The sequence below is a fragment of the Aptenodytes forsteri genome, unplaced genomic scaffold (assembly GCF_000699145.1).
Source record: "Aptenodytes forsteri isolate BGI_AS27 unplaced genomic scaffold, ASM69914v1 Scaffold151, whole genome shotgun sequence".
Lineage (NCBI taxonomy): Eukaryota > Metazoa > Chordata > Aves > Sphenisciformes > Spheniscidae > Aptenodytes > Aptenodytes forsteri.
In genome coordinates, this window is record NW_008795939.1 from 4511226 (window position 1) to 4525606 (window position 14381).

The 14381-nt window shown below is 36.6% G+C and overlaps 1 protein-coding gene across 1 annotated transcript in view; it reads right to left on the reverse strand.

The window, feature by feature from the left end:
* ALDH1A1 (aldehyde dehydrogenase 1 family member A1) overlaps positions 1-14381 on the reverse strand; it is a 57641-nt gene that overhangs the window by 10814 nt on the left and 32446 nt on the right. Inside the window, exons 5-11 of the mRNA XM_009285278.1 lie at positions 12483-12623; positions 8959-9088; positions 7630-7691; positions 5492-5620; positions 2709-2822; positions 935-1037; positions 184-368 (exon numbers count right to left, since the gene is read on the reverse strand). Of these exons, the coding sequence (XP_009283553.1) occupies positions 184-368; positions 935-1037; positions 2709-2822; positions 5492-5620; positions 7630-7691; positions 8959-9088; positions 12483-12623 (864 nt within the window). The remainder of the gene's footprint in view (positions 1-183; positions 369-934; positions 1038-2708; positions 2823-5491; positions 5621-7629; positions 7692-8958; positions 9089-12482; positions 12624-14381) is intronic.

Here is a 14381-nt window from a genome sequence, read left to right on the forward strand (position 1 = left end):
CTCACCCTTAGGCCTATAATAGTGGCACAAACAACCACCACTCCAGTTTCTTCCTCCTGGTCCTCCAGACTAACCACTAGACAACTGTACTTACCCTTGAAACGAATGTAACAATAGGTTTAGAAGTACATTAAACTGTATTGTTGTGTCACAATTATATTGGAAACATGTAATATTGCTTACTTGAGGGCCTTGCTGTACACCAGGCAACAGAGGATTCCCAAGAGTATACTTCTTTGCTCGTTCAATGCTCCTGCGAACAAACTCGTCATAAATAGGCTCTTCCACAAAAATCCTAGATCCTGCTATACAACACTGTCCCTGGTGGTAGAACAGACCAATATGTGCAAATTCCACAGCAATGTCCACTGCAAAGAAATGCAGAGTTCATCAGATCATAAACTTGAATGCTCACATCATAAATTCTTTACAAACCTTTGTCACTCCATCGCATTTCCCTTTTTAGCACTTTTGATTTTTATGGCCCTTTAAAACACGGATATTCACCCACTTACTTATGTCCAAAGCTACTCTTATCAAGAGTAGCATAGTACACCTAGACAAACACACATTCAGCTGTTCTATGTGAAATGTAGATTCAACATTATTTGCCCTATCAGCAGTATCAAGAGAAGTATTCAGCTAGAAAGTTAATAAACCTGTATAAGATCCATCTAGCTCCTTTTGGTTCTGCATTCATATTGCATTAGGATGAACCTTAACTACAGTAAGGGTGGACAGGTTGTCGGAGGTTCACATCCATTCAGAAGTCAGCAATTTTTGGTGGCAATCTGACTTAAAACTATGGCATGACCAGAAAACATTAAAAATTACTCCTTCATTAAACAAGTACAAATAATTTACTGACAAAGAAAAGAAAAAGAACATGAGACTTGCAAAAGTAGTAGGTTCATATAATAAAAATGCTACTAACAGTCTGCGTCTGCAAATATGATGTTAGGACTTTTTCCTCCAAGTTCCAATGTAACTCTCTTCAGATTGCTCTTCCCTGCAGCTTCTTTAATCAGTTTGCCAACCTAAAAGGTAAGGAGAGTACAGCTTCATCTCTAAAAGTTTATTACGACCTCAATAACACTTCTCTGAGTTCCTCAAAAATGAAAATCAGTTCACAGTTGTCTACTATCCACGTAACTGTAGAAATGAAAAATAAATTTAAAAAAAAAAATTGAAAAGAAGTGTCAGGGTGCAGGTGACTTACAGTCTACGAACCAGGAATGCTTTCTAGAAGAGGTTTCCCCCTGGACACACTCAACTGCTAAAGATGTCTGGTGCTTTTTTGGTTACCACCACTCTACTCACTTGTATCTATAATCTAAAGTACGTACTGATTTCTGCTCTGCCAGTTACTCCCATTAGGTTGAAATTCCTCTGTTTTATACATGGGAAAGCCCTTTGATGCACAAAGTGTATGAGAGAAAAAAGAGATATCTACACTGCCTGCATGGCCAACTCTTCCTTATTCCAGTTTCTCCCTTAGAAGAAAGAAGAGGAAACAGACACTGTGAGGCAGAACCTCTACCCCGCTTCTTTCCACTGATGTCATAATTAAAGGAACTACTTAACATGAATTGTCCTGGAAAAACTGTGAAGGGAAAATATGCTTGTAGTCCTTGCAGCTTTGGTCTGTAACTGCTTGTGTATAGCAACCATCAGATAGCTTCCTCCGTCTGGCAGCTGTCCTGCCTTCATTTCTCACTGTTAAATTACACTGTCAGAAGAAGAGGACTGTTACCAAAGTCTATGAATACACCCTCTGGTCAACCTGCTTTTGGAGAGACATGGGGCACTGGGAATTGTAGTTGTTACTGTCCATTGGGAACATCTGTGGGATATTTCCCAGATGTTGGGTTTTTGGGTTGTTTTCTTTTCCCGTTACTTCAGAGCTTAAGGTTTCTAAGAGTAAACATAGCCCTTGTACTCAGTGTGTACTGACCCTTTACATGAGGCAATGATATTTATCTTTGGAGTGTACATCCAAGAAGTTAAGAGACAGTTGGCAGCTCTTCCATGTAGCATGCATACAGACAGATAGTATAATGTACTGTGTTAAGGATATAGTTATATAATGCCTGCACTGAGAAATCTTCAATCATATCACTCACAGTTCTTCAGAGTGAAGGTTAGGGAAAATTAACAGTGACCTTCCTTTCAATTATTAAACTGATACTTATTCAAATACACTTCTAAGACCACCCAGATGATCATCAGTATAATTCAAATACCAAAAAGCCACTACCTCACCTAAGTGTGTGCAGAACCAGGAATGAGATTTCTGAAGTACCTTCCTACCACCTTGTTGTTATTAAAATTAAAGAGAAAGGGGCACAGCCTGTTTCACTTTTTGCATTTTTAAGAATAATTATTTTTAAAAAAGAAGCAAACAAAAAGTTATGAAAATGTTTTCTTTTTGAAGGACAAGACTTAAAATAGCCTTGGTATACTAGAACCTATTGCATCTCATTGAGTGCCTTTGTTTGAAGGGCTTTCCTGCAATACAAACATTGTTTGAATATGTTTAAAGTTAATAAAACCCAACAAATCATTAAACAAACTTTGTTTAACAAACGAGCAGCAAAAAAAAAGAAAAAAGTTAAAATAGTTACATAGAACAAGTTAGACATTAAATCATTACTGAGAATCAGAGGGGCACATCTCTTGCTTATATTTTCTTGCATTCGTTATAGTACCTCTGTAGAGCCTGTGAAAGCTACTTTATCTACATCCATGTGGTGAGAAATTGCTGCTCCAGCGGTGGGTCCAAAGCCTGGCACAATGTTCACAACTCCAGGTGGAAATCCTGCCTGAATTGGAAGAGAGAACCCTGTAAATTTGGGGAAGGATAATGACTAGAAGAACATGTCTCATATAGCCTTACTTCCCCTTTCAGTTCTCCAGCCACCTTTTCTCCCCCAGTCAGATGTGTAAAGAAAAACGTTGCCTAACTTCACGTCTGCTTCAATAAAGCTATTTAAACCATCCTGTGTGCTTGCTGACTTCTGCTCATTATCCCTCATGCTACATGCAATTTAATTAAAGATCTGTGGACTTACATTGAAATTCTATTAAGAAAAATTATGGAAATAGTACTTCAAACTCAAAGTCTTTGCTTCTTCCTCTGGATGTGGGTTGAAAGTAGAGAGTGGGCAACATGAGAGTTTACAGCACAAAAGAGGCAGATCAGCTACCAAGCAGGAAAAAGCTGGCTACCTGAGGTACGCACAGTTCCAATGTCTTGCAAATTTTCTGTTTAAAGAGGTTTTTCCTGTGGGCCAAATCAAACCTATTGTTTCCCACCAATTCTGTATTAGTCATGTTCCATTCATAGGCAAAATAAGTTATGTTCTTCCAACAGCTTCTCAGGCAAACTCCCATAGATGTGTGAAGTGCAGCTGGATTTCCTGTTGCCTTATGAAGCAGCTATGGGATCTCAATGGCACTTGCAGAGCAAGCATAGAATTAAAAGTCCAAAAGGTGCATCTCCCGTATTATCTCCTAAATCAGTCTCTTTTTAGCATTAAACAGGATTTTGGAATTACATACAAAGGTTCCATTTTCATTTGGAAATTAGTGAATTTCAGCTGGTGAGTTACAGCTCCTAAACCTCAAGTCCTGCATTATGAACACCAGACAATTACTTTTGCTCAAGCAACTTCGGTTCCTTACAGATTCATGCTCAGATACTTTCTATCAATGTTTTTTATGCTCATTTAATATTCCAGATTAATATTTACCCCACAACTGATGAGACAATGAGGTTCCTTCCATTTGCTTAGCATTCTGTTTCATACTTAATTTGTAGAGAAAAGTAAGAATATTTTTTATGGGACTAATTCATACTGTCTGATTTTGGGCATTTAATTTCTATGTCTGTCTTAGAAGCTATTCTCTACATATGAGCAAAGGAGCCTTGTGTGGACTATTAAGAAGGATAGTGAGGATTAGAAAAAAAGACTATGTTTTTTTTTAATGTGGACACTTGAGAAGTAGAAAGTTAAATTAGATCTTCAGATGGTTTCACAACAAGTCTAAAGCAGCTACTGAAGTGATCACTGAGGTTTTGATCACTATTAGAAATTTGCGCTCCAACTTTATTTGGGTAACCTGGGTGTAAATTAAAACTCAGCTACATTTGGGTGAATAAGTCTTGAAGGACTTGATAAGATAAATATTTGTCTTTTTTTAAGGCTCCATAATACCTACCAGATAATACATCAAAGACATTTAACAATTACATTCTTAAGCTTCTCATCCAGTTGAACACTGAATGAATAGGTAAAATGAGAATCATCTTGCCTTTTACTAAAAATGTTCTAGCCTTATACCAGTCATTACCACTCTGTAACCGTTGTACGTGTGCATACAAAATGGACCACTGATCACATTCCCACTTATGAGATCTCCTTTCAGGAAATCAGAATATCAGAATAGATACTTCATTGAACTTGGAGCAGAACTGAGTTACTTTCCCTGTAAAGTTTCTCATTCAGAGAAATATACTTTCTGATACTTATTGTTAAAAATGAATACAGAAGGTATCACCAATATTTTTTTTAAAGCAATTCCTCCTCCCTGATATTATCTAATAGCATTTACTGTGTGATGCAATAACAGCAGGACTTGGCTCCTTCCTGATAGTCATTTAGTTTCTGTGAAATATTAACACATAACCAGTCAGTATACTCTGCTGAATCATTGTTTTGAAGCAGAATAATAAAATGTGCCAAGTAATTTCCATTAACACTCTGCAAGGTTACTGTGCTGGTGATTATTGACATCTGTGCCAACTCTTCAAACATGTTAGATTACATTTGTTGATTTTATTGGGAAGCAAGATAGCTAAACTATTTAACTGTTCTTTGGGTGTTTGCTGGGCTGGACACAATAGTCAATGTAACTTTAGAGACACTGGAGAAACTACCACACTCCTTGAGTTCAAGAGAACAAAGTGTATTCTCCCAGTTTCTGTGTGAAGAGAGTTCACAAGTTTGGCAGCAGTTACCAGTTCAATTTTACAAATCCCTGCCAATAATAAACCCAGGTGGATGAAAAGTTTATTTAATTAAAAAATAATAATAATTAGCTGTACAAACAGGGCCTTTTCTGTGATAACTATGCTAATAAAGTCATTGCCACCCACCTCTAAGTATTCCACTCTTGACTCCTTGGTTTTTTTGACTTTGAAAGGTACTGTGCTTTTGTAATACAAATATGTCTGCCGAGGAATGGAGTTTACTGAATTGCTATTGTGGTTTTTTTTGTGTGTGTGGACTAGGCTGAAAGATATGCATGCTTTTGCCCTGGATTTGCTTCACTGGTTTACAGTGTGGTAAGTTCCATAGTACAAGGCTAGACATGCAATGAGAAGTACTTGCAGAGGACAGCTTGACTTATATTACCTCTGTGGCATTTCAGCTGCAGTATACTCTTACATTTCTGAGAAGGGCAAAAAACTGTTGTTGATGACTTTTACCTCTTTAATTAAGGATCCCATGTAAAGGGCAGTCAGAGGAGTTTGTTCTGCTGGTTTGACAACCACCGTGTTTCCACAACAAAGGGCAGGAGCGATCTTCCAGATGAACATAACCAATGGGAAGTTCCACTGAAAGACAGATGAGAAGGTGTATCCTATTTCTAATACATCATCAAAATGCCTTTGCTTTTACTATGATAATAGCACAAATTGTCAACTGGGTGATTGAACTCTTTGTTGAACTCTTTTCAGAATGAAGATATTTTGAAAAAGCAACTGGCAAGCCGTGTTATACAAAGACCAGTGATTTTGGTATATGTGAGTCCAGGGGATCCAAGGTTTTAGCTAAAAGCTAAAGAGACAATAAGCTTAGTCCTCTAACAAAGCCTTACAGAAAGTTGCTGGATTAGTTGTGAAATTGGGAGTTTTGCTATCTTAAATGATCACATCCGTCATCAATTCAGTGTTCTAAGGGAGACAAGGTAATAACATGTAATGCTGCCCCTGCCCTCTTCCCTGGAGGTTTCACTGGCAGCTCTCTATTGTGGTCAGTCCAGCCAGATTGCAGAGCAGCTGACTCCTTTGGACCCCATATTCAGCAGTATGAGGGACAATGTGGCTGGGGGAAAAATAGGTTGCCCCTTTGAGAATATTTCTAATAGTTTTGGAAGCATTGAGACCTCGAGCCTCAGCACAAAAGATGCAGTGTTATAAAAGTGGGGAAAAAGGCAATTAACAGTTTCTTATTATGTCAGAAAGGCTTGGAGGAGTATACATGCAACTGTTCTTTATCTCTCTCCTTATCTCTTTTCAGTCTCACCCCACCCCCAAAAATAACAGGAGCACAAACAACACAAAGTAAGGGATTACAGTGTTTTCTGGATCTTCATCATTAAAGTGGAACTGTGTGAGTGGAAGGGAAATGGAAATGATGAGCTAGCAAAAGTGTTTTGCAGCATTCACATAGCCCTCAAAGTTTTTGGTTTATGTAAAAACCTCCAACTTGGTGGGTTCGCATTTCAATGGGGAGAAAATAAAGATATACTCAGAAGTCGTTGAATATTTTGTAAGGGAAGCCAGTGTTTGTAGTAATTGCTTATACTTTCAAGATGCAATTTTATTTAGAGGTGGCCACATCTAGTGTTTCTAGTTCTTTAGCATATCTTGAGTCTGAGTGCTTTACTTGAAATATCTTGTGCCTGAACTACACGAGAATCTAAACTAGCAGATTCCCAAGCTCTCCTAGAGGCTGGATCCAAACATATTCCAGTGATGTTCTCTAAATCAATGTGGTGGTCTAAAGAGATAGCAAATCTGCAAGCTCAACTGAAAGACATCAGGAATATGTGTGGGATCCACATGTCTGAGCAAACCTGATAGACAAGCTGACTATTTCAGAATCTGGTAAGCTGTCGAGCAGGTCAGGTCAGGCTGCTCACACCTACCATGTGCAAAGAGGTGGGTGGATTAGGAGTGTCTAGCGCATATAACCATTTTCACAGCAACCCACTGAAGCTGTGTAGACCACACAAATAAGTTTAAAAGTTGAGTTCCTCAGTGTTTTGGATGTTCAGACTCAGGGAGGCCTTTTGAATCGTCACTTAAAATAAGTGACTTCAAAACTGGGAATTTAGACACTCCGAACAGGAGCTTGGGAACATATGGCTCAGTATCACTGTGCTTATTGGACACATTCTTTGTGTTGTTACTTGTACCATCAACACGGTGAATGAGTCTTAGTCATAAATAGAAAAACAGCTGTCTGGATGCTGTACAGATCAGAACAGATATTCCAGGTCCTAAAGAGCTTATTGCTTATAGGCTATGAATATTACTCTCTCCTACTTTTTTATTTCTAATTCTTTCAGTTCCAACAAAACACTATTCTCTCTTTCAAAACTAATCTTTTGAGATTTGTTTTCCCTCTATATACAGGGAGGATAGAGACAAGGCTGGACTGGACTAACTCATCAAAAACTCCGTGCTGCAGAAGTTGATGAGTACTCAGGATAGTCTCTATCTTTCAGGACCTGAATGTTTCTGATTGGTAATGTTTCACAAACGCACTTGCATAGACAAAATTTCAAAAGCATTTCCATTTGTAACATTTGTATTTTACATAAATGGCTCCAACTTACAGGAATAATTTGGCCACACACCCCAATAGGCTCATGTCTTGTAAATGTGAAAAAGTTTCCATCTAGGGGAAGAAGAAATAAATTAGACATTCAGACAAAGCAATTGTGAGAAACAGTTAAATCAGAAAGAAGATAAAGTTGGATACCAAACTTAGATGGATACAATTTTACTTTTAAATGATATTTTCAAAATCTTAACCATGCAAAAAGCCAACCATAAAGTACATCTGGATTCAATATCTACTTTCTTCATAGCTCCAAGGTTTGATTCTGCCAGCCTGACAGACTTTTTGCAGTGATAACCCTGCTTCTCGATATGGTATGCACAGCACACCAATGAACATTCCTCATTTCTTTTATCTTTTATCACCTTTTTTTTTTTTTGAAAGTGGTGTTTTAAAAGCTACTTGCAATCCTAGGTACATATCAGACATTTTTTAATATTAGATCTTAGCTTAAATCAAATCCATTAAGTATAAAATTCACTTTGATTCAAATAAACATGTGTTCCATTAAGCCTAGTATAGAGATCTGCGTGATGCAAAAAAGTTGGAAGTATTTATCACTCTAGTTTTCCTTAAATGGAAAGTGGTCTTTTAAAAGCTACTTGCAATCCTAGGTACATATCAGACATTTTTTAATATTAGATCTTAGCTTAAATCAAATCCATTAAGTATAAAATTCACTTTGATTCAAATAAACATGTGTTCCATTAAGCCTAGTATAGAGATCTGCGTGATGCAAAAAAGTTGGAAGTATTTATCACTCTAGTTTTCCTTAATTCCTTCTTTATTACCATTCTTTTCTTTGTCCTTCTGACAGAAGGCAGCTAGGAACAATGTTTTCATAGAGCTGCTTAATGGGAGAGGGAACGGAATGAAATTTCAGCAAAATAAAGGAATGTTTCCTCATTCCTATCTCTTAGTACTCTTCCTAATACATTATCCAATAACTGAAACAAATATTGTTTGTGCTAATCTTAGCTTCAATAAGCAAATACCTGGTTTTCATTAGTATATTGCTGCATAAACTATACATTGATATGCAAAAGTAACCTACCAGACTTCTTAGATGTACATACAGGCTAAAATCTTTTGATCAATAAACAGTACTTATTAGTGGTGTGTAGAACAAGAAATAAATGTGAATAACTGCACTAAATATTTAAAACAAGCACTATGATAAATCCTAAATAACCTATATTAAGAACTACCTGAAATATTTTCCATTTGAGATATTTTTTGTGTTGCGCAACTTTTAGAAAAAGGCAGTTTTTTACAGATCACATTGGCTTAATTTCTGTACTTTTGTTATCTCAAAACTACTCACCCATTGGAACAGTACGCCCATGGATTTTATCAGCCCAACCTGCACAGTAGTGTAACGTTTTGATACAGGCACCTAAATCCATTAGGTAGGCAGTGGAAAAGAGTTTCCCACCATCAATGGCTTCCATTGTCTGCAGACAACAGCAATTACAAAGTTAATATCAAATATTGATAACGGTTCTCATGCTTGTACTTTGTCATTTAGCTTTCGGTTGTTCAGTTCAGAGGTTTTCAACTTTAGTACAAACATTTAGATTAATCCCCCTCTTTGAAAAACCCAAGGTAGCAATTTACAAATGAGAAATTTTCATGATGGTTTATTCACAGTGAGCTGTGCAGATAACGTGATCATGGCACATTTGTAATAGTGAGATTTCTGAAGAAACAATAACATTTCTCCCATCTGAATCAGTTACACTGTTCTAGTTTATGTTAAATAATCTACACGTGTAGATGAAAAGATCACCTAGGAGTCTGTGTGAATAACTGATGCAAATAAAATGAGTGGCCTTCCTCGGCCTATTCGCACTGACACCCAAGGTAGGCAGTAGTTTCCTGGAAATAACTGTTACATTAACTTAGGATCTGTGCTGTTTAATTATTAAGGAACATCTTTCTGGGTGCTTAGTAAAGCATGATTAACAACTTATATGAGCAAGAAGACTCAAAGTGTGGAATAAAATACCCCAAATACCCCTTGAGTGTTTGATGTGCAAAGGAAAGATCTGAGCCATTAAGAACTCTTAACTGAGAAAAATTCACTATGAAAAATAAATACTTATACAGAGGAGATTTTCTTTTATTGGCTAACTACTAACTGAGTGAACTAACTGATCTTACTTGAAGCCAGGTCTGTCTCTCCATACCAAGGATCTCCAAGCCATGCAGATATAAACCTTTAGAATAATAATCAGCAAATATTCATTCAACACCTATAACTTTTCAGCTGACCAATTCTGTTGCACCCACAGTGCTTAATGATCCCATAGAGACACCAGCACTAAATAAGGTTTATTTCCAACCAAATCTAGGTAGTGTGGTTTGGATTAATGTCATTTGAATACCCCTAATTGTTGGGACATCTAGTTAAAGACCATGTGCAGTTCTTAAATAGTATCAACATCTTCTTGACACTGCTAGAATTTTTTTCTCAAGTTTTCCAGCATAGAGACACTGGGGACCTTCAGTTTCGTGAACAATCCTGTTAGGATACTTAGTAGGAAAACCCCAAACTATAGTTTCAAGATCTAGTCAGATCTTAGAAATATTATTTTCTTTTCTGAATTTGTTATTTTGTATGTCCAAGGTTCTTTAGAGTTTCAGGCTGAGTCTACAGACTGATCCTGGAAGTACAATGCTTCACCAACAATTCCCCTGTGAAGTCTGCAGTTTTAGTTAACTGGACACATTGCAGATATCATACTTGGGAAGAGAACAGAACAAATGGAGAAGCCAGCGTGCTTGATGGCTTTCAGCAACAAGGAACTGATTAAACGACATATGCTCTTGCTATTCCAGGCAATATATCCGGCACTGTGTTGTTCTGTTTGGACATGGGAGAAAATTCTTCCCTGGCCTCAAACTGATGAAATCCATAGCTTTGAACATTACAACAGACTGAAACATAAGAAACAAAATTCTCAGTGGCTCTTTCAGTACCTTGCTTTGACTTATTCTTCCAGTAGCCTACCTATAGGGCTGTTGAGCTTCTGGAGCTCCTGAAGAGGCATCTTATCATTATATGAAGCACTGAAATGGAATAATTTTGATCCTGGCCAGATGGACGAACACAGGAAAATGAGCTTTGGGGGTCTATTTTGACCTCTAGTGTTAACAAGACTATTTGCTATTCTATAGTACTAGTCCTGCAGTTAGGATAACCTGTGAGTGGAGAAAATCTCTCTTCAGTTTGATGAAGTCTGAAAAGCACTTCATTCGAACACACCTTATCTAAAAGGAAAAAGTAGTCAATAATGTGAGTAAGGTGTAGGAAATAAAAACAAAGTCAGTAAAATAGAAACTTGGGAGGGGCCCCAGAGAAAAGCAATACTTTCATATTATGAAAATGGCACATGGGAACAAAAACTAACTTAATGTTTCAGCTTTCCTGTGGAAAAAAGATTATTTCTCCATACTCTTTGCATGTGTAATGCTTTAGGCTGTACAATAAAGAAGCAAATGCCAGCTTATCCAGTATTTAACTGACAAGGGGGCATACTTTTCCGATTAAAAATATAACTCTCTTAAAATTTTGTCTCTCTCAACTCCAATAAAGCTAGCATTGTTAAGGACATAAGTTCTAGCCACCCAAGTTTTCTCCTGAGAAACAAGATGATTATCAGTCCCTATCAAGGTGACAAGATTCATTTAGAGAAATAACTTGGTTGAAGAAAAGTATGAATTTGATAGTTGCAGACTTTGGACTTCAAGGAAATAACCTCAGTTCCTTTGAATTTTCATTTTTCTTTTAAAAAACTGTTTGGGACACATGCAAGTGTCTTCCTATACTACAGCCATAAGGACAATAGAATGGGCAATGATTCTTTGCAGGTTTTACATATTTTGAAAGTTCAAATTTTATGAGCTTATCAATGGTGTGGTTTGTAGCTAATGGCTAAATACTTCAAATTGTGACTAGATGAATCTGAGTGATGATCCTGAATGTTGGATACTCCTCCTGCTCTCTTAAATTTTTGTCACTGTTGGCAGAAAACCACGGTTCATTTTCAGGACAATGCAAAAAAATATCCTGCCTAAATGTTAATTCCAGAAGGCGCTTGAAATAGCAAAGAGAACATCTTAATGGTAGCATCATATGTGGGGTTTAAAAGAAGAGGGGGGGTACAACACTTTACCAAATTGGTGGTGCATTTCTATTTTAAATGTCCTTTCTTGCCTCAGTGCACAATCAGGAGATGGTGGTGCTACAACCCGTCTGCTGTTAAAACTGGTAAAATGGCTAATACACAGTAGTTGGTGAAGACAGGACATCATTCTCCACCCCCCATGTTCATCCTAGTAATAAGTAATTCATTGCTGCCTTTGGTTCTGGTTAAGGTTTTTCACTCATTGCCTGTTGCAAGCTAGAGTTAATGAAGGACCAGTGATGACAAAATATATAGCCTTGAAATTCAAAATTTCTCCCAGTTCTGACTTGTATCATCTGTAAGTGCTGAGCTGGACTTTGAGTTTAGGCCTGATTCAGGTCTTGGTTTAGACAAGTGTTAAGCACGTGGTCTATGTTAGTGTGTCCTTAAGAATTAACAATTGAAATTGCATCGATTGTAGGCAGCTTAAGTATCATCTTAAAGCTAACCAAATACTCAAGTACTTTGTAGATGTGAGATGTTAATAGACCAGAGTGCAAGCCAGTTTAATGAGATCCATTTGCAATACATATGAAAAACAAGTATTGAGACAGCCTGACTTTCCAAGGATTTAGCATGTTACACTTGCTTATATCTTTCTTTAAAAATCAGGATATAGGCTTTTTTCCCAGTCTTTTTGTTCATGTATCATACTCACAGCTAAAATCAGTCGATCTCTTTCAACTAAGTCAGCTAGTTTATTCAAGAGCCTTCCTCGCTCTGAAGCATCCATTGTACGCCAAGGTGACCCAAGCTCAAAAGCTTTTCTAGCTGCTTTAACAGCCTTGTCTACATCTGCCTGTGGGGAAAACAGAGAAACTTTTATAATCAATAATTAATTCTGTCATCAGTCTTGTTGGTTGTTAAACATGCAAGGTGTTTTGCAAGATAAATAAGAGACACCAACCCTAATCTAATCAGAATTAATACAGTAATTTTAGATACATGTGTTATTTTCTTTCAAACACATCTGCTATCATTTCAGCAATGTGAAGTTTTATGAGAAACAGGTTCTCAAAGCTTCTAAAATAAAAACATATTAAGTAACTTTTTTTTTAAAATTTAGATTTTCAAACCCTCTACCTCTCAAAGCTTCTAAAATAAAAACATATTAAGTAACTCTATATTTTTAAATTAGATTTTCAAACCCTCTACCTTCTAGTGTCTGTAATTGGGGATGCACCCACCAATTACACTGAATTTAATCTCTTTTATGTAGAAAAAGATGCCCAAATCTAAAATCTAAATATTTAAGTACTCAACTGGTGTGATGAAGAACAGGTTAGAAAAATCTGTTCCTTAGGATGTTTCATAAAACGAACACAATTTTTTTATTGAGGAAGACAAATCAATGCATTTGTTTTTGAAAGTTTTAAGGAACATTTGTATTTAAAATATTTTTAACAATTGACTAATTGATCAGGTTTAAAATGCTAAGCCTAAATATTCTGAAGTCTAAGCATTGTCTTTGCATTAAGCAAGCTAATTTGTCAGTCCATTAATGTTTTTTATAGCATAATTTATTATTTATCATTTGGCTTTCACTATAGCAGGAAAATTACAATGAATTATAGGAAACTTTTCTGTGCAAGGGTGCAAGGATATAAAAAACTCAACTAAAAATCTCCTGAGAAAAAGCTTTTAGTACTTGGAATTCTTCTATATTTCACAATTCTTGTAAAAGTTTTCCCAGGAAAACAATGACATAAAAGGGAGGTTTAGTCTGGTTTTTTTGTTAGAAATTAAAAACAAATTTCAAGATAAAAAGGAGGAATCTATACATGGCACATTTCCCTGAGCAATTTGGATGCATTGTTTACAGGATTTCTTTCAAACTTTTTTTTTTTGTACTGCTGGTTGCTGGAGTATCCTCCAGGGAGATCTCTATCAAGGTTGACTAAGTCAGCAGAGTTGACTAAGTCAACACCAAAGTCAATTGTTCTAAATGTGAACCAGATCTTGAATCTTTAACTGATGTTGGTAGCCAACAACAAAAGCCAAGAGTGGGGTGGGTAAGTGGCTTGGAAAGCCCAGCACGGACCTGCTAGGCAGGAGGCCCACAGAACTTCCCAAAGTTCTTTCCAGGAAGTTTGGAAAAAGATAGGAAGGATCTCTACAAATAGCACAGTCATTACTACAAGGTAATACAGACCAGCCACCTACATGAGGTAGCTAAAATCTACCAGATTAAAAAGAATTACTTTTCTTCAGAATCTGTCAGAATGTTGTCAAATACCTCATCACTTATCTGTGACCCAGAAAACTGCATTCAGTGAATATTTAATTAATTCTATTTTTTTCTCATCTCTTCCTATCATAAATATTCTACAGCTTTGCAATATGACTTGAGGGATATGCCTTGGCCTTTACTGGAAAAGAACAAGGGGAAACCGTAAATCATACTTGTGTGAATGATGTAAATTAAAACTAAATACAGTGCCATGTGTTCTTTCTACTGCAAGTGCAGAAATAATTAAACCCAGGAAAAAATATATAAAACTAATATAAGTCTGTGAATGAAAGTAAGAAAAAAAAAGATATTCAACTGTATGAAATT